At 45.2% G+C, this 19,084-nt stretch overlaps 5 protein-coding genes across 5 annotated transcripts; 2 read left to right on the top strand and 3 right to left on the bottom strand. All coding sequences in view use genetic code 12, as the record gives it.

Moving 5' to 3' along the window:
* Window positions 1-1,203: 1,203 nt before the first annotated feature.
* CXQ85_001474 (AGC family serine/threonine-protein kinase) lies at window positions 1,204-2,634 on the bottom strand (the record flags this gene model as incomplete). Its single annotated transcript, XM_025485183.1, has 1 exon — window positions 1,204-2,634. The coding sequence occupies one exon, from the start codon at window positions 2,632-2,634 to the stop codon at window positions 1,204-1,206; it is 1,431 nt and encodes a 476-aa protein (XP_025340114.1).
* Window positions 2,635-5,681: 3,047 nt separating this feature from the next.
* SPE2 (adenosylmethionine decarboxylase) lies at window positions 5,682-6,968 on the top strand (the record flags this gene model as incomplete). The annotated part of the gene is made up of 1 exon (XM_025485182.1): window positions 5,682-6,968. The coding sequence occupies one exon, from the start codon at window positions 5,682-5,684 to the stop codon at window positions 6,966-6,968; it is 1,287 nt and encodes a 428-aa protein (XP_025340113.1).
* Window positions 6,969-7,508: 540 nt separating this feature from the next.
* On the bottom strand, window positions 7,509-8,420 carry PET9 (ADP/ATP carrier protein; the record flags this gene model as incomplete). The annotated part of the gene is made up of 1 exon (XM_025485181.1): window positions 7,509-8,420. One exon carries the CDS (start codon window positions 8,418-8,420, stop codon window positions 7,509-7,511), a length of 912 nt encoding a protein of 303 aa, XP_025340112.1.
* A 1,732-nt stretch (window positions 8,421-10,152) lies between these two features.
* Window positions 10,153-14,793, bottom strand: CXQ85_001471 (aminophospholipid-translocating P4-type ATPase; the record flags this gene model as incomplete). The annotated part of the gene is made up of 1 exon (XM_025485180.1): window positions 10,153-14,793. One exon carries the CDS (start codon window positions 14,791-14,793, stop codon window positions 10,153-10,155), a length of 4,641 nt encoding a protein of 1,546 aa, XP_025340111.1.
* A 2,759-nt stretch (window positions 14,794-17,552) lies between these two features.
* CXQ85_001470 (fluoride transporter) lies at window positions 17,553-18,677 on the top strand (the record flags this gene model as incomplete). Its single annotated transcript, XM_025485179.1, has 1 exon — window positions 17,553-18,677. One exon carries the CDS (start codon window positions 17,553-17,555, stop codon window positions 18,675-18,677), a length of 1,125 nt encoding a protein of 374 aa, XP_025340110.1.
* Window positions 18,678-19,084: the final 407 nt, after the last annotated feature.

Genomic DNA, 19,084 nt, shown 5'->3' with positions numbered 1-19,084 from the left:
ATATAACTTCGTTTGGACATTTGACGGGTCTATTTGAAACATACAATAGATTTATTTATAAGAGCTTCTTACAAACACTCGCTTTCTGCTTCACTCAGTGAACCTAGAAGTAAGTTTCTTGAAGGTTGTGGTAATGGTGAATTGGGAATGTCCAGTGCTCTCTAAGGAGCCATCTCACGTACTCGTTCTTTCTTTCAGCTTTAGTAACAGCTATTAAAAATTTATATATTGGCTTTTTCAGGGTAGTAAAGTGTCCTTTTATACTTATGTGTTAAAGTTTTGGATGTTTGGCATTATCTAGAAGAGAAGTATTTCCTGTGTCTTGGATGACTATAAACTGTTCAACAAAGAGCTGAGTTGAACTCTTCTCTGTAAGTTGGAAGCTTTCAAGTTAACATAGGCCTGGATTTGAGAAGTTCACGTAAGACTAAGCATCGGTATTCCAAGAGGCATAAGGTATGGTGGAACGCGGTCATGAAGACATTATATAAATCTTTCCTGTAATTGAATATAATTTAAGCTCTTTCTAATCTGTATAAAAACTTCCTGATTAAGAAAGAACCAGCCAAAATCCAGTTCTTTGGCTTTTCAACCAGAAGTGTACTATCATAGCTTTACTGCGATTTGCAGGGTCTCGCAGGGTGAAAACCCGTGAAACCGTGGGTGTTGTCCACTATCTGTGTCTCCATCACAGTAAAAACTCAAGAAGAGCATTCAAGGCTCTTTGGCTAAGTATACGGTTGGCTCCAGTGGATTCGCTTAACCGTGGTCTAATGCGTGGCCTGTATGTATGACGCAGCCGCATCGTATATATCTGCGATAAGGGTATACCCAGATAATAATAAACTGTAACAGAAGTTAACAAAGACGTCTCTTTCAAAAAATCTGACTTCTGTGGTGTCTTGAAGCTCGTTGATGGGAACTAATGGCACCTTTTGCCAGTATCCCCAAGCAATACCTTGGCTCCTAAAATGCAATAAGGAGACCCTGAAGAACTTCAAGAAGGGATTATAAGTAGACTCTTGACTCTGTACCTTTTTCAAGATGGGCTGAATATTCAACCTTCAGCTAAGCTGCTTCGACTCCACCAAAAATCTGTATTCTTTGAGCCACGACTATGGACCCCGATGTATCCTGACATCAATGATCCAAAGCAAACCATCTTTAATATCGCTGTTCTTTAGACACTCAAATCGGCATCCCTCATTCTGAGCTGGCCGAACTTATCAATATAACTTCCACTGGCGGCAAAACTAAACCCTGGAAGAGTTCCTGAGGGTTACCCGACGCCTGAGCAGTAGCCACTTCATAATCACTCACTTTCATCGACGTGAACTCATCGGAAAAGTTCTCGGCCATTTCCGGGTCAGAAATGGTAGGAATGATGGGAGGAACCACCGAGTCATCCTGTGCTATAATGGCGTTCCAGTTGAGTTTCCTGAAAAACCGATGGTTGGTGAAAGCGTCCCATTTCTCATCCACTTGAAACCGTTTTTCAGGCTTCTTTTGAAGAAGCTTGTTCAACAAGTCCTTGGCGTCGAGCGTGAGGTAAAACGGTAAGTTGAGTTTCGCCAGAAGAATCTTCTTGGTGATCACGTCGTGCAGTTTGCCTGTAAACGGAGGTTTCCCCGTCATCATATCGTAAATCACGCATCCTAGCAGCCACCAGTCCACAGCGTAGTCGTACGCCTCGCCTCGAATCGTCTCTGGCGCCATGTACTCTGGCGTGCCAATAATAGACCTACAAGCGCTTTCGTCGTCGTTGGAAATAGCCTTGGAAAGGCCAAAGTCAGTAAGCACCAAATGGCCAGCCGAGTTCAAAAGACAGTTTTCCGGCTTCAAGTCCCGGTACACTATACCCAACAGATGTAAATGACGAAGTCCCAAGGCCATTTCAGCGGCGTAGAACGCCACGTGGTCCTCTTTAAACACATTGCCCAAAGCATTACCTGAAGTCAAATGGTAGAACAACTCTCCACCAGGAATGTACTCCAAAAGCAAGTAAAACCGGTCATGGTCCTGCAACGCATAAAAAAGCTTCACTATATTAGCATGGTGGGTCACCTGGGTCAATATCTGCCGCTCAGCAAGCGTTCTCTGGATATGGCTCACATGGACACCTTTAACGTTATCCTCATGAACATCAATCTGAGGCTTTCTGATCTGTTTCTGGGCATAAAGCCGCCCGTTATGTTTATCCTTAACAAGATGAACTTTCCCATAAGCCCCTGGCCAACACACGAAGCGGTACAAAGTCTCCAAGGCTCTTTCTCCCTTACTCTCAGATTCCTCGTTGTAGCCAGACGGAATGGTAATACCAGCTGTAGAACTCGTCGACCACACTGAAAGTCTTCTGTACACTGACGACCTGCGATGAACACGTGGCAGTTTCGACACGTTACTGTGAAGATCCTGGAAGCTTCCACCTTTAAAGCTGGTTCCTGTTTTGATGCCCAGTCCTAGGCTGTTCAGGAAGCTGCCCTGGCTGGAAGGCTGCAAAAAGTGGTTTTCTGGCTTTCCAGTTTTCGGAATAGGGATTCCTACCGCTGGCAGAGGGTCTGGAGGCTCAGGGTCTTCGTCGAAGGTGAAAAGCATGTAGTTGGTGTCAGATGATGTTCGATGAGAATACGGCATGGAAGGTGTATTTGGGGAGGGTGGTGGTTTTGGGAAAAGGAGGGACTGGGAAGGGAAGGGAAGTGGTTGGGGGTAATTAGGGGTGGCTAAAGTGGTGGCAGGTTGATTTTGGGGGTTTTAGATGGTTTTTGGTGGTTTTATATGGGATGGTTTGGCAGGTGCTGGAGTGGAATATAGAGATGAGGAAGTGGGCTGGATGGATGGACTAGGAGTGATGAAGAGGCAGCAGGAAGGGTGTTTTGGGGAATTTCGGGACCAAGAAAAATGGGAGGATTGTCTGGTTTTGTGTTTTTTGTTTCCTTATGGGCGTTTTTTGTGGGTGCAAAATGCCATGAAAAGCCTCACCAAGAGTGGTTTTGTTCAGCAGGCCAACAAGGCATTATTTCTACCTAAATAGAACATTCCCTTGGTTCTTAAGGCGACCCCTCTACTTATTTATATCTTGGTTTCCAAAACATCCATGTCCAGCCGCTCGGTTCTCCTGATGACGTAAGTCTGGAACATGCTTCATCGATGCACCCCAGTCTGTGCGTGGGCTGTGACGCTTGGACACTTGAAGGAAGTGAAGGTGGTTCTGATGTATGGGAAGTTGAGTTGGGGTTTATGGAGGTTTTGGGGAATGTTTTGTTGGTTCCTTATGTTCTTTGGATATTCATAGACTGGGAAAGAAGGTACCGTTTGGCTAGATGGGTATCCTTGAAGCCCTAAAAAATCGCTTGCAGTTTTACCTATAAACCCTCTTTAAGCTCTTGAGTGGGGAATTTCTGAAGACAACCTGGGAGAGAGCTCTACGGCTTTTTATACCAGTTGGAAGTGATAGTACCGAGAAGTATCACTTGGTCCTGAGAGTGAAAGAAAGTCAAAAGCAACACTTTACGCTATGGTGAAAATGTAAGCTCATCCAAGTAACTCTGATCTACTAAGAAAGTAATCTGAAGTAGCATGAGAGGCGGAGATTGTACTTGTCTTGTTATACTGGTAATGGTTGCTTTCAAGACCTAACGTTTAGCTATACCAGAACCCAGTACTAAAAGACTGAAGAAGATTGAGCTTATGAAGGAATGGGCTTCTTTTAAACTGCGAGGGCTTTTTTAATAAAATGCTGCAAAATATGTACCTGATACACTTCAAACCATATCTATGGAGAAGGTATTATACGGTTGGATCTCTCAAATCACATAACCCCTACCTAAGCCATGGATGAGCCTCCCTCTATAAAGATTCAATCTTCATGGTATTCTTAAATCCCTTGAGCAAGAGCTGCAACTATAGAGAAAGAACGTAGATGTAATTGTCCAATCGGATGAATCAGCTATTGCTCTGGCAAGCCATTTCCAGATATACTGGACAGTTTGAGGCTGCAAAAATGCCAAACAATATAAGGACTGAAAAAGTGCTTCTTTCCGTGATTCCTCTTTCTAAAAAAAGTATTTCTTTCATTTTCCATATATTTACATATGAACCTTAATTCCAAATTACTGTAATTATTCACGAATTTGCACCCATTCGCAGCAACCATTGCATAAAACGAAAACCAAAAAATACACACCAAAAAACACAGAAACATCAAAATTCCGGCAAAAAAAATACCCCCAACAAACCAGGACCCTTATTCCATCAAAGCCCTTAAAACCATGAAATTCCGACGAGAAACCCACATTCCATCGGAATCTCCCCAAACCTTCCTAGCGCACCTTCCCTTTTCTGCACGGCGCGCGCAGCCAGAGAAGAAAATCTGAGACATTTGCACCGCCACAAGCTGCCCCAGATGGATAGAGAGAGAAGAGAGATGAAATCTTTAAAAAAGAGAGATGATATTTGAATTTCCCGGAGTTAAGCCTGCTTATATCCTATCTCCGGATTAATTATCCCCTAAATAATTCCAAAACGCTTCCACCTCCTTCGTCCCCTTTTCGAAATTAAGCGAGCATGTTTGGCGCTGATCTTTTTCAAGCAAATGCGAGTGGGAAATTATTCCACTTGCGCTGAATCATTTGCAGCCAAAACTCCAAAAACCCTTCTTTTATGGTTTTTCGACTTCTAAAAATAGAAAAAAGAAAGCCATACCACGCCAAAAACCCGGCACGCTTCGTATCCCCCAAATCTTGCCAAATTTCCAACCTCCAGCGTCCATTTTCGTCATTGCTGAGTCACATTTTCTCCGCATGGAAGCGCTCGTTTTTCCATTTTTTTGCACCCACCACGCCGCCAAAAACCCGTCACAAGAGCAGTCAAAGCGCTGGAAACAAAAAAAATCACCAATCAAAGCATCAAAATAGGCAAATTCGACCCCCAAAAACCACCTAAACCCTTTAAAACCATTAAAAACAGGCCCAAAACACCCAAACACCACCATCTACCACCCTCCAGGCCATCTCGTTTCCCCAGGTTTCGTCGCACCACTCTAATCCATAAAAAACGACATCACCAGGTCCCCCAAACCCCCAATCTCCCCCAAATCAACTCTAAACTTCACCTTAATCTCTAAACCACTAATTTCCCTTCCCTCCCTCCCTTATCTACCTTCAGTAACACCTGGTGGTTGCTTGGCTTCCATAGGCTTCACTGCAGGAATGAAAATTTGCTTTCTTCAGTGGCCGGGAGCAACAATCAACTTCCATCCACCCAACTCTTCTTGGAAAACCAACCAACCTTTTCCAAAAAAACACCTGTTCATTCCACGCTGTTTCTTGCTGTTACGCCTGCTTGCTCATACAAAGGTCGTCAACAGCCGCATTCTCCATCTTTGTTAGCCCTCCCAGCGGTTTATGCCAAAGAAACCCTCACGATCGAACCTATCACATCTATATAACACCACCGTCGAACCCGGGTAACACCTCCTTTTGTTGTTGTTTCCTTTACCCCTGAGCAAACTGCTTGAAAACCAACTTCACTATCGGTTGTCGACCCTCCCCCTTCCGCCTTTAGTGAAAGAACCCACACTACATCGAAGACACACCTGCTGAAGCGTTTCTTGCTACTTCTCTTTTCGTTTCAGCTGTCTGCCCTTTCCCAAGAGCAAGTTTCAATCCACCTTACCCTGAGTTATGGTTGTATCTGCCGCCGAGGACTACGTCGACCATGTATTATCTGCTAATTTAGACTCCACGTTTGCCTTTGAAGGGCCTGAAAAGCTTTTGGAGGTTTGGTTCTGGCAACTGCCTTCGATGCTGCCTTCTCTGCAAGGGCTTCGTCTGATTCCTTTGGCCAAATGGGTCAAGGTGTTGGACTTGGTCAATTGTAAAGTGCTCCTGGTCAAGTCTTCCAAGGCCGTGGACGCTTACCTTTTGTCGGAACTGTCGCTTTTCGTGTTTCCTCATAAACTTGTGCTTAAAACATGCGGTACAACTACCACTTTGGCTTGCCTTGACCAGTTGTTCAAGGTTGCAAATGAAGAACTTGGCTGCAAAGTCAATTCCAAAGAAGTGTACCAGGTTTTTTATTCCAGAAGATCGTTCATGTTTCCTGAAAAACAGAAACACGTTCATACTGACTGGAAGAACGAGGTTCTGTTGCTCAACCAGTACTTTGTCCAGGGCAAGTCCTATGTTGTAGGAGACTTTACGTCCGATGACCACTGGTACTTGTACATGGGCGGGAACCAAACAGGAAAGCCATGTCTGGGCTGTAACGACCAAACTTTTGAAATCCTTATGACCCAGCTTGACCCTCTGAGAGCCCGTTCTTTTGTCACTTCTCGTGAACCTGGTCCTGAATCGGTAGTTACTCATTCCAGTGATGAAGAAGAACACGATTTGGGCCATGACCAAGGCTTGGAAACAATGAGAGACACTGGGCTTGAAAACGTGTTTTTACCTTCCAGCACGGCTCATGCCCATGGCAACTACGCTCCTTCAGTGACTACGCCTTTTCATATGCCTTCGCCTCAAATGAGTGAAAATATGGAACTTTCGGATGAAGAGCTCGACGAGAAATGGGAATTCGCTCATGACGCCTTTGCGTTCTCTCCCTGTGGATACTCGTCCAACTCGGTTTGCTCGAAAAATGGCCATGGCTACTATTACACTTTGCACATCACGCCTGAGCTGGGATGGTCTTATGCTTCGTTTGAAACCAACTATCCGTTCCTGTCCACTTCGCCAGTGGGCATTGTGGATGTGTTGATTCGTGTTTTGCGTATTTTCCATCCCGGCAAGTTTTCCATGACTTTGGTGAACGAAAAGGACAATGAAGGCGTCCACTGCTTGTCTCAGTTGTCTCTGTGTGACGAGGCTGTTGCCAAGTTGGGCTATTCCAAGCAGGAGAAGGTTACTTACGACTTGAAGGGCGCCTACGACTTGTTGTACTTGAACTTTGAAAAGGTTCAGCAATGAAAAAAATTGACAGAATATTTCAAAAAAAAAAAAGTTTATATATGTTGCTTCTGTGTCTGATTGAATCTTGGGGATATCGGTATGTTGCTTGCAAGAAGGGGGGCCAAACTCGGGAATCAAATGACGAGTGTTTTTTTTTTCTGGCGCTTTTTCAAGGTGGTGAAGCGTCAGATAGCGGCCCATGTCCTTGTCTTGTTGACTGCCGGTACATTATTTGGTTAGACCAGAGGTATTTAAAGTATGATTTTGGAGTGGGTTTGGTTGTAGTGAGGCACGTGCCGATAGGCACGTGATGATAAACACATGACATTCCGTCACGTGCCCGATCTGAAAAATTTCACGTGACTGCCACCCGTGGTACCCAATCAAAATGCGTTGCTCCCAAGTCGGCGATAACCACCACCAAGGTTATCAAAAAACTACACAATATCTTGGTACAACACATCACATTAAACTAAACATTATATACATAAGAGTCCAATGTAATGGAATGAATCAACTCAATAATTTATTCTAAAGACACTGTAAGAGGTAGTGGACTTAGAACTTCTTACCGAACAAGATAACCTGCAACTGGTCGTACAAGGAAATGACACCAGCACCGGCAACACCTCTCAAGATGTTAGCACCGCAACCCTTGAACAAAGAGTAGACACCCTCCTGGGCAACGACCTTCTTGAAACAGTCCCAAGCACCGTTGTACTTAACGGCAGCACCAGAGGTCATCATCATTCTTCTTCTGATGGTGTCCAATGGGTAAGAAGCAGCACCGGCACCGGTGGTAACACCCCAACCCAACAAGAAAGAAGCAAGGAAAGAACCCTCCAATGGACCAACAAGGACAACTGGCTTCAAGGAATCGTACATACCAAAGTAAAGACCTCTGTAGACAATGATACCAACAACAGATGGACCGAAACCTCTGTACAAACCGGCAATACCGTCAGTGGCCAAGGTCTTCTTGTAAACATCCAACAAACCGTTGAACTGTCTGTCTCCACCACCAGCCTTGGTGGACTTGGCATCGTTAGCCAATCTGGTTCTGGCATAGTCCAAAGAGTAGACAAAAGCCAAAGAAGTGGCACCGGCAAGACCACCGGAAGCCAAGTTACCAGCCATCCACTTGGCGTAACCCTCCTCCTTCTTGTAACCAAACATCTTCTTGAACTTGTCCTTGAAAGCAAAGTTCAAGGCCTGGGTTGGGAAGTATCTGATAACATTGGCAGTGTTACCTCTCCACAAAGAGACAATACCCTCGTCAGCAGCAGTTCTTCTGAAACAGTCGACGATACCAGTGTACTTGTGGGACAAACGGCCCTGCTTAAGCATCTCCTCCTGGTTCTGAATCAACAACTTGACTCTCTCAATTGGAGCAGCGGCGGTCTTAGAGACGGCGGCGGAAACACCACCCATCAAGAAGTCTACCAAAAATGCGTTGTCTTGAATGGCCATTTTTAGATAAGTTTAAAATGAATATGTGTGGGATTAAGACAAATCTGAAGAAGAAAAGGGAAAAAAAAAAAAGAGGAAAATTTGGTTTTTCGGGGGGGTGGACGTCGTTTATATAACAATTAATTCGCGACAAATTTTCAGGCCTTTTTATTTTGCAACGTTGATAAAAAGTGAAAGAAATGTCGCACAGAGAGTCACGTGACTGGCCGGCTGTTTTCGGGTTCTCACCAAGTTTTTCACCTGAATACGCGTCTCTGATTGGATAGCAAGTAGGTTTCTTGAACCAGGCTTATATGCAATACACTACCTTCCCCATACTTTAAACCCCAGATCGGAGCTCCAGAGGCGTTTGAAAAGCGGAAAAAAACGTACCCGGGGGTTCCCTAGGGTGGCAATGCACTGGAAATGTTGTTTTTGTCGGTAAAACCCGTACACCAGGCCCTTTTTCACCCCCAAAAGGCCGGCCATTTCTTTCCCGGAGATCGCCAAAAGAAACGCCAGGCGCGACATTTTTCTCTTTGCTTTTCTCAAACTCTCCAGCGAGGAATTTTTTTTTTTTTTTCATGCCGCCCGCACCAAAAACCCTCAAGAAATTCAACCAACGGCTCCGAGAAGTCAATGATATTTCACCACCAGGAATTGAAAATTAAGAGACTTTAAAGAGACTTGCTATAAACGGCAAGAGCAAGCGACGCCCCTCGCCTTCTCCTTCCGTTCCTGGACCCCTTTTCCCCCAAACTGCCCCCAATCTTCGTCGTCTTCCTCGGCTCGAAGTTGGCGTCGCCTGGCGTTGCCTGGCGGCTTCGATTGGGTGCAAAACGCAGCTGCGAAGGTCGTCGAAGTCAGAGAAACAGCGGCGGTTTTGACACAAAAGTGGTGATTTTTTGGTAGTTTGAAGGGGGGAAAGTGGATTTGGAGAAAAATATTTGATTTACAAATTTGAACGAAAAAGAGAAGAAAGAGAGTTTTTGGAGATTTTTGGGGGATTGCTGGTACTTTTTTTTTTTTTTTTATTTTTGATCCAAGTAAAAAATGTCGCACTTTTTTTTTTCTTCAGGCGCGAATTGACCTGTGGCTTTTTTCTTTCTTTTTTTGGCGTTTTTCAGTCTTTTTGCACCCAAATGGTGGTTTGACAGGAGGTTGTAAAGGGATGGGAATTAGTGGGAGTTAGGTGATGGTAGTGGTTTCCGGAGATAGCGCCGGATTTAAGCACCTCACCAGTCCAATTCCCATCAAAATCCGACCAAAATTGACCTCCCCAGCGTAGTCTAAAAAGTGTGGACCAATTAAACCATAGATCCTAAACGAACCCATATATCTCGCCATTGAGTGATTTCTACCAAAAACTAACCATACCACCGTAATCAGGCGCCTTCAGTGGTCCCAGAAGTTGTCTTACTTTTTTGTTCCCCTTTCTTTTGGTCTCCTTTCGTATACCCTTCACCAAAAGGTATACGGAGTTTCGGATAATCTTGCGATTGGCTGCCCAGAATCACGGGAAACGCCAAAAGTCGGTTTTTAACACCACCAGCATGTCAATTGATGGGTCGTTGCCTGGAACGAGTCGTTCCGACAAAAACAGGTTACTAAAATTGCAATAGGATGTCTCTGAAACATCTTCTTTACTATATCCAAAACCTACACCTTTTAGTGAAATGTTCATTCTATAATCCATTGGCACGAAGCCTCTTTTTTAAAATATCGTAAAATCATAATCCAGAAAAAAACGCCGTTATTGTCCAAATTTCTGGCCCACCACCTCTCGAAGTGAGCTTACCGTTGTGAGTTCATGTAATTCAAGCGACGTCCGTACGTTTGTTGGCTGACGCAGAACCACATGGCCAGATGTTGCTTCGTTTTCGTCTTCGGCTTGTGCAAGTGCAGCCGTGCTGATATTCTCGAGCTTGTACGTTTCAATGATATCCGTATTGTCTTTGTAGAAGGAAGATTTGCCAATCATCAGTCTTCTGACCATATCAACCACCAGTTTGCGTTGCTGGGGTGATTTGTTTTCGATCTTCTCTTCAATAAGAGTAGAGTCCAGTTCCAACTTGGTGTTTTCCACCCGGACTCGGTTAGGATCCGTGGGGTCATAGTCTCTAGGGTACTTCAGGAAATCTCCACGTTTCACGCATTCCCTGATGATTTCCAGGTCTCTGGGGAAATAAAGTCTTCTGATGGCGTCGTAACAGAACCTGGGCAAGAGACAACTCACAAGACCAATAAAGAAACATGCCCAGAACGACGCTGTACCGAAAACAATGGCTGCTGCTTTGTAAAACTCCTGGGAAGCAGTAAACGAAGTGTAAACGCCAGTCCAGGCGAAAATGATAAGTCCTCCAAAGATATTGCAAAGGAAAGAAACCCAGTCCCATCTGTACTGCTGCAACCACACATACGTGTTACTGGCAATACACGAAATACACGTTACGGTGACACCAAGGTAAAACCTATGGTCAGCTCCCAAACCTTGCATAACTGGGAAAGTCTGGTAGTAAAGAAGCCAGGGGAAAAAGAAGGAGATCACCGACTGGAAGAACCCGTCCATCATGTATACCCAGACTTTCCATTGGCTAAACTCGGTTTGCATGATTCCCACTCGGTACAATTGAGGAACAAGCATGGAAACGGTTGGACTGACGTCTTGGTCAAAAACAGCCAACACAATAACCGGCAAAGACGTGAACGCCAAGTTGCAGAACGTCAAGTACGTGAAATCAAACAAGTACGACCCGTCAAAGTTGTTGAAGATACTGTACCAGAACAACGCAAACGTATAGTTGATGTTCTTGTAAAAGAAACAAGGAATCATCTCGCCCATTCTTCTGTACGCCCATCTTCCGTGAGTAAGAAGAAGACGAGTGAGGAACCTGAACTGGCCAAGTGCATAATCTGAAGACATGGCTGCCTGGCGACCTTCTTCACCGGCAATTCCCACGCCTACATCTGCAGCTTGGATCATAGCCACATCGTTGGAACCGTCGCCAATGGCCAATGTCATCACTTCAAGTGTATCTTTAACCATTTGCACGACAGCAGCTTTTTGAGCTGGCGAAACACGACAACACAAAACAGCACGGCACTGTTTACACAAAAGAAGGAACTTTCTTCTGGTATCGTCATCTGCAAGGGCGATTTTCAAAGCGTCACCGTCGATAACCACGCCGTACCTGCCGTCAGGCGTAGAATGGTCTTGTTTGGCAGCTTCGAGCTCTTCAATGGACCCATTCATGTTGAATTTCTCCAAGTAATTCGATACCAAACGGCCAATGATGGTTTCGTTGTCGTCGCCAGGAATAACGCCGTTTCTCTTCTTCTCGTCGTCGGTCAAATCTGTCTTTAAAACGAGCAATTCCATATCGTTTCCAAGCAAATTGCATGAAAATCCAATGTTGATGGCGGTTTCAACTTTATCTCCAGTTAAAACCCACAATTTAATACCTGCTTCCGATAATAACGAAATCGAGTCGGGAACTCCATCTTGGAGTCTATCTTCAATGGCAGTACCGCCAAGAAGCTCCAATTCACGTTCAATGGAATCTGCCACCGTCTCCATTCTCTCTTCTCTATCTTCAAGCGAAGCTGACGCCTCCAAGTGTCTTTTGTTCCATTCTTTATATTGACTAGGCGTCAATTCTCTTTTGGCAATACAAAGCGTTCTCAAACCTTCAGTAGCGTAGTCTTGCAAATGAGCTGACGTCTTATCGAGCATCTCCTGGGAGTTCTTGGTTTTGGATAAACGAGAGTAAATGATGGAATCTGCACCTTTACAAAGAAGAACAATCTTAGGTTCGGCTCCTTCCTTCTCAGCTGGCATTTTAATAATAGCACTCATTCTCTTTCTTGTAGAGTTAAATTCAAGTGTGTTTAACACTTGGAACTCCTGTTCTTTTCCATGAATCAGCAAATTGTAGCCTGTTTTGCTCTTGCTCAGGAAACAGTAACCCAAAGCACGAGCGGTTCCAACCAAAGCAGCTTCATCTGGCGATTGAGCTTTAAGAAGCTTTCTATCAGGATCTTTAGGGTCTTCTTCAACCACAACCGAGTGACATAAAGCCAAAGTAAGCATAAATTCAGCATTCGCGTCTTTTTGTTCAGATCCAGAAAGCCCTTTAAGGTCAGAAACAAACTGTTTCGAAACCAAACTCAACTCGTCATCGTAAATGTTCTCACTGATACTTTGGAGGTCAGCAAGCATTTCAGCCTTTTCTTGTGCAATTAGTTCTTTTTGTTCACGGCTCTCTTTCTCCACATCCACGCCTTGACGCTTTCTTAACCCTGCCAAAGCTTCTGTGTATGCGTTACCGTAAGAAACCCCTCTGATAGTACACTTTCTGAACTCCATCAAGTTCTGTGTAAGAGTACCTGTTTTATCACTGAAAACGTACTCAATCTGGCCAAGATCATCTGAAATACTCCACGATTTCGGGTTGCACGGAAAATCAAGTTTATCATAGTACAATCCAACGTCAGAATAAATAAAGTACGCTTGCATCGACTTGATGATCTCAATGGTGATGTATAACGAAATGGGCACCAACGCTTGGTACAAAATGACTGCAACAAAGAAAGAAACCAACCCGTTTGTAGCTGGAGAGCCAGCAATCGTTCCAAATTCAAAAAAGTCTCGTGAAGTTCCTTCTTCTCGGTAATATAGACCGTTGAAGAGTCCAGAAACGAAGCAAATCAAGAAAAGCACACCGAAATTAACCAAAACGTAGTAATTAAGCTCTCGAGACAACTTCGACTTCTTATACGGCGTAACACCCGTGTTAAGAATGATTTTCGTATCTGGACCTGTGAAAAGGACAATTCCCACAACCCATTTCGTGTTTCTCAACGTACATCCACGAAGCATCAAGTTGTTCACCGTGGCAGGCTCTTTCAGTGGTTCTCCTTGCATGCTATGCAAAACAAAACCCTGGTATGAGTAAAGGTTTGGGTGTGGACCTTCACTTTCCACTTCAAAGTCAATGCCCATGAAATCGTCAGCACGTTTGAGTTCATGGTTCTGGGAAGAAAACTTCATAGCTTGTTTAACCTTAAGGTTGGTTTCTCCATCAAGGTTCTTGGTTTCCACGAAACAACAGTTATCTGAATCACTGGATGATAAAATAAGCACATCAGCTGGAACCTCCTCGTTGTTCTGAACACGAATTACATCGCCAACCTTAACTTCCTTCCATGTTTGTCTTGAAAATGCCAATGTCTTCTCCTTTCCATGGTAAGATCTTCTTGAAGCAAAAGATTTCCTATTGCCATGCATTGACTCTCTCGGGGCCAAATCCACCATACTATCAAAACTCTTCCTGTTGGCTTCTCTGGACGGCTGCACTTCCTCACGTTTCTTCTGGGCCCTGCCCTTGCTGGTGCAATTACGGAGAAACAGACGAACAAAGCGAAGCAAGAGCCTGGAGTTGAGTTTCTTGAAACGGCGCCAAAGCGACACTTTCTCGTCGTTGACGTTTGGGTTTTCATATGCATACTCCAGGTCGTCTCTCACCTGAGACAAGATATGTGTTGTTTGGTTGTTTACTTCAATATCTTGAGCGGTTCTTCGTGAATCCTCAATCATCTCTTTTAGGGCAGTAATAATAAGAATGACAATCAACGGCACAGCAGCTAGAACAGGACTGGGCACGCCAAAGATCGGAAACGCTCCCAAAATGATAAGAAACAAAAAGTACGAGTTGGCAATATCGGAAGTAAAGCTCTTGGTAAGCATTTTGGGTAGAAACGAAAGCGGCGTATACTTTGCACTTCTCGTTTTGTTTCTTGGGTAGTTTGTAGCTGCTTTACCTGTTTTCGGGTCCACCATCAGCAGCGGTAGTCTTCTATTAAAGAAAACCGTCCGAGTTTCGTGTTTCTTATCGTTTTCCGCCGCCAGCGCCTCGGCAGCCGGTTTTTCATCCACATAATCATCAATAATGTCTAAATCGATTTCTGCCGATTCAGGACGGCCTTCTGCGTGTGGTTTCCTCGGCGACCGTTTCAGTTTCGACCGTAGCACCTGTTTAAGTGTCTTTGAGCGTCCTAGCGACTCCTTTTTGGGTCTTCCCGTGGCGTGACGAGTCGTACCCCATCGAAGCCTTTTCATTGGTGCTTCGTGGTCAAAAGACGCTGCCAGGGGCAGATTTGGCTCCTCGAACGTCTCGTGAGAGTCAGCAAACGGCAGTTCACGGCGTGACGCCACCCTGGGCAATGCAAACCTCAACAGAGGTTTCTTCTTGATGTTTAGCTGAGGCAGCTGGACCATCAGCGCTAGCGAGTCTGTTTCAGCCTGAGAAGATGAAACGTCACCTGAAACGTCAGCTGAAACCGTCGACGCCTCGTCTGGATCCTGGAAAGGCGATTTGGGATTTGGAAACAGCATGGCTGTTGGATTTCAAGAAGGGACAAAAGGTTGATCTGACCAAAGGGGGGCAAAAAGGGATCAATGAAAAACGTGAAAAACGTGAAAAACGTGAAAAAAATGGAATATATGGAAAATCTGAAACACCTGGAAAACCGAAAAAAACGAAAAAAACGGGCCTTTAGCGAAAGAAAAAGTGGGTTCTACCTGTCTCTTTACGCTTCAAAGTGAAGGTTTCGGATCCGGGAAGAGGCAGCCGACCGCGTTTTTTTGCGCATTTTTGGAGCTCCAGCTCTGCAGGAGATCTCGCGTCATAAGGCACCAGAGGTGTTCCTGAAGAGGATACGTGTGGGCGGTGAACGAATAAAGATATGAGAAATCTGATTGGATGGTTGGAATCAGGGAGGCTGGGTTAGTGGGTGTACGAATTTTGGGGTGTTTGGGGCATTATTGGGCGAGATAATTGGAGGTGTATGTTTTTGATGGCATTTTGCAGCCATTTCGGGAGGTGTTGAGTTGGAGGGGAAGGAGGAATGGAGAGTTGGTGAAATTGGTATGGATCGGGTCGTGGAGACGTGGAGAGGAATGCTGTGGCATTGGAATGGTCAAAAATGGTGTTTTTTGGGTAAGGTTTGGGCATTCAGTGGTATTACTAATGCGTGGAAAAGCATGTGCGGGAGCCGGAGAGGAACAAGGTAGAAACGGCAGTTTTGGGGGTAGAACGGTGGGAGTTTTTGTAATTGCAATGCCATGGCTGTATTCAGCGGGAATAGACGAACAGAACGGTGGTTTTTTCATGTTTTCACGGTTCTTGGCTGGAAAAGTAGATATTCGTCATTGCGCAGTAAAACGTCTTTATCTAAGGCATCAACGAAACATAAAAAACGAAGTAATAAAGATACTGAAGAATTAAAGGTATTTCTGAAATCAGGGAATTTTCCTCTTTCTGGGGAACCCACTTTCGTTCCAAAACTCCCATTTTCCACCAAATCCACTTACCTCCATCTTCTTGGTCCCACCGTTTACCCGCCGTACCGTTAAGACACGGACCATCCGGCCCGCAGAGCAGCCGGTTCGTGGAAGAAAGAAAACGGCAGCCAAGGAAGGAAGGGGAAGGGGAAGCTTGGCAGAGGAAGGAAGGGGAGGCAGTGGAAGAGGAAGAAGAAGAAGAAGAAGAAGAAGAAGAAGAAGAAGAAGAAGAAGAAGAAGAAGAAGAAGAAGAAGAAGAAGAAGAAGAAGAAGAAGAACGGATTTATGTTTGGGTGGAAAGGAACGGAAAAAAGGTGGTTCAGGGAATTTGATGGGATGGGAAAGGAAAAGGAATGGAAAGGATTTGGTTGGTTTAGGAGATGTGGATCTGTATTTGGCTGGCAGGGCAGAGTGAGCGTTGAAGGTAGATTTGGGATTTTGATGGAAAGAGGGTGATTTAGGGGTGTTCTGGAGGTGACTTGGGGGTGCTTTAGAGGTGCTTTGGAGAGTTGGGACTGCCATTTTGGTGGTTCTTCATGGGCTTCATTGAATATGGTAGGAATGGCTGGAGATGTCAGTAATTGGGGTAAGGAAGGACGGGGAGAACGGGAAAAGGGTGTGTTGGGAAACTGGAGGGGCGTAGTTTAAGGAATTCAGAGGTGGTTTTCTGGTTGGACGGGTTTGAGTAGGTTTAGCTGGTGGTTTACGTGGATTACACTAGGTGAAGGTGTGAAAGGAGGTTTGTATTGTAGGGTGAATGTAGGGAGATAAAGGAGATGAAGGAAGGTTAAGTAAGGTTGGCTTGGCTTATTTTGAGCTTCCTTGGAGTGGGCAGAGTGTGTTTGGTTACTTGGCTGTGTCTCTTGATGCTTGTAGGTGAGTTTCTGGAAAGGCCTAGATGTTTTGGGAACTGGTTACTGTGAGTGGTTGAACGTAAGTGGGAGTGAAAAGGAGACCTTAAAAAACAGTAGTATTTGCTTTATTTGGTGTTTGCAGCTCTATAAAGGTGGATAGCTGGGGATGTCTATAAACTGTAGTAGAATTAGTAATGTCCATGTATTTCAATGTGTAACGCCAGGGAACGAAGAAGAACACCAGGGGACAAAAGAGAGAGAGATGTTTTAAGTGGAATCTACAGAAAGTTAGCTGTTAATAAGCCTTCTTGGAGGAAATCAGTGGTACTCTTCGTTTCATTACCAGGCCTTCCAGTATGTCCAGTAAGGTCCATGAATTTCAAACAAAAACAAACCAAAATACCTCTACCCAACACTAAAAACCCCCCAAAACATAACTAAATCACTTTCAAAGACATTATCCCACATTTGGTGCCACTTTTCACTCACTGACGTCCTCTCCATACACCTCCATATACTAACCCTCCATCTACCCACCATTTCTCGCCCAAAACGGTTCCAATTCCACTCAAAACTTCCCACCCCATTTCTCCACCTCCACACTCCCCAATTGACCCCAAATCAGCCATCCCCAGTCCCCCTCCACCCCATTTCCACCCATCCATCGCTTATCTCTCGCTTATCGCACCTCAGCGGACCACCAACCCCCATCTATCTCCACGACCAGGCCTCCAAACACCACCAAACTTTTAAATCTTCATCCTCCCTCCCCACTAACTCCAACCTACCATCCAATTCCCAACTTCCATCCTTCCTTCCACCAAAATCATACCCTTTCCTCCCTTTCCTCCTGCACATAACCACCTGTCAAATGTGTCATTTCATACCTGAATATCAACAAACCGTTCCTCCTCCAACTACATCCCTTTTCTTCAAAATCCTCCCAAAACCTCCCTCATGTCGCGTCGGCTGTCGCTGCTACGGCGTGCCGAGACGCGTCTTCAAGAACTAGAAGCTGAGTCGCTCCACGAGGCTCTTCCTGAAGGGTTCAATACATCTCAAGAGTCAATCAAGGAAACTCCCAGAAAACAGGTCAAACCGGCTTCTCCGGTCTCTACACTTCTTAATATTGCCAATGGGGCCATCTGGGGCGTTTTGGCTCGAAAGGGGCTCATGGCACTCACCACCTACGAAGGTCTGTTCTTGGGAGGAGTGATCTGGGCCAATTTCGCTGCTTGTGTGGTTATGGGGATGTTTGTGGCGCTGGAAAAGGTGTGGCTGGCGCTTACGGCGGCTGGGTTTGCTGGGAAGGGCGTGGTGCCGGTTTATGTTGGGGTCACGACGGGGTTTTGTGGGACTTGTTCGTCGTTTTCAACGTTTATACTTGAAGTGTTCAATAAGGCGGCAGATACGCTTCCACGGCTGTACGAGTATCCTACGGCGGGTTACGGGGTCATGGAGGCGTTGCTGGTGGTGATAGCTCATGTCAGCGTTTCAGTTTCAGGCTTTCATATGGGTAAACACCTTATGGGCGCTGTGGATGAGAAGTTGCCTGTTTTGACCCCTGGCGGGTTCCAGAAGCTTAATCTTGTGAGCTGCTGTGTGGGAATTGCTGCTTATATTGTGGATATCGTGCTTATTTGCACTCAGGACTATGGAACGTGGTGTCTGTGGCTCTTTCTGGTGCTTTTTGCGCCCTGGGGCGCTTTTCTACGGTACTACCTTCTGAAGTACTTGAATAGCAAGGTTAAGGACTTTCCCTTGGGCACGTTTACGGCCAATATGGTCGGGTGCCTTTTGCTAGCGGTTTTCACGTTGATTGCTCGTGGAAGAAGCTTGGATAATCGGTCTGTTCAGATCGTAACTAATGTTGTGGGATGTCATGTGCTTATGGGCCTTGACGATGGCTTCTGTGGTGCTCTTACGACGGTTTCGACGTTTGTCGTAGAGCTTTTTGGGCTCCTGACGCTTCACAGTTATATTTACGGAACGGCTTCTGTCTTGGCAGGTTTCTGCATTATGGTCTTGTTGCTAGGGCTGTACAACTGGGCCGTGGGCCTTCTTCCTGCGGTGTGTCACTAGGAGGTGTTTTAATAGAGGGAAGGAGCTGGAAGGATTGTTTCGTTGGTTCCAGATTGACTGGTGCCAGGAGGATATTCATTCTTTGACGAACAGAGGGAGCTCCAGATTCCAGTCACTTCAAAAGATGAATTTATCATCACCAAAAGATGAATGCCAACCGCCAAACGCCAAAGCGCTGATCATCAACATTACCTTAAAAAGACAGCATACAGTTAATGGGAAGCCCCGCTGCTGCTTTAACTAATACACTAATTTATTATCCCTGCCATTTCGTCCAAAGATGGCACTACGGGTCTTCGCCTTGGCCTCTTTTCCACAAGCAGACATAAATTGCATGGAAAGATGGGTTCTAGAGGGATTCTGAACCCTTGCTTCACCACGTTCAGTCTTTTTATTCCATCACCAAC

Source organism: Candidozyma haemuli (genome assembly GCF_002926055.2).
Source record: "Candidozyma haemuli strain B11899 chromosome Unknown B_2014730914, whole genome shotgun sequence".
NCBI lineage: Eukaryota > Fungi > Ascomycota > Pichiomycetes > Serinales > Metschnikowiaceae > Candidozyma > Candidozyma haemuli.
The sequence above is the reverse complement of the archived record's forward strand: the minus strand, read 5'-3'. Positions and strand labels throughout refer to the sequence as shown.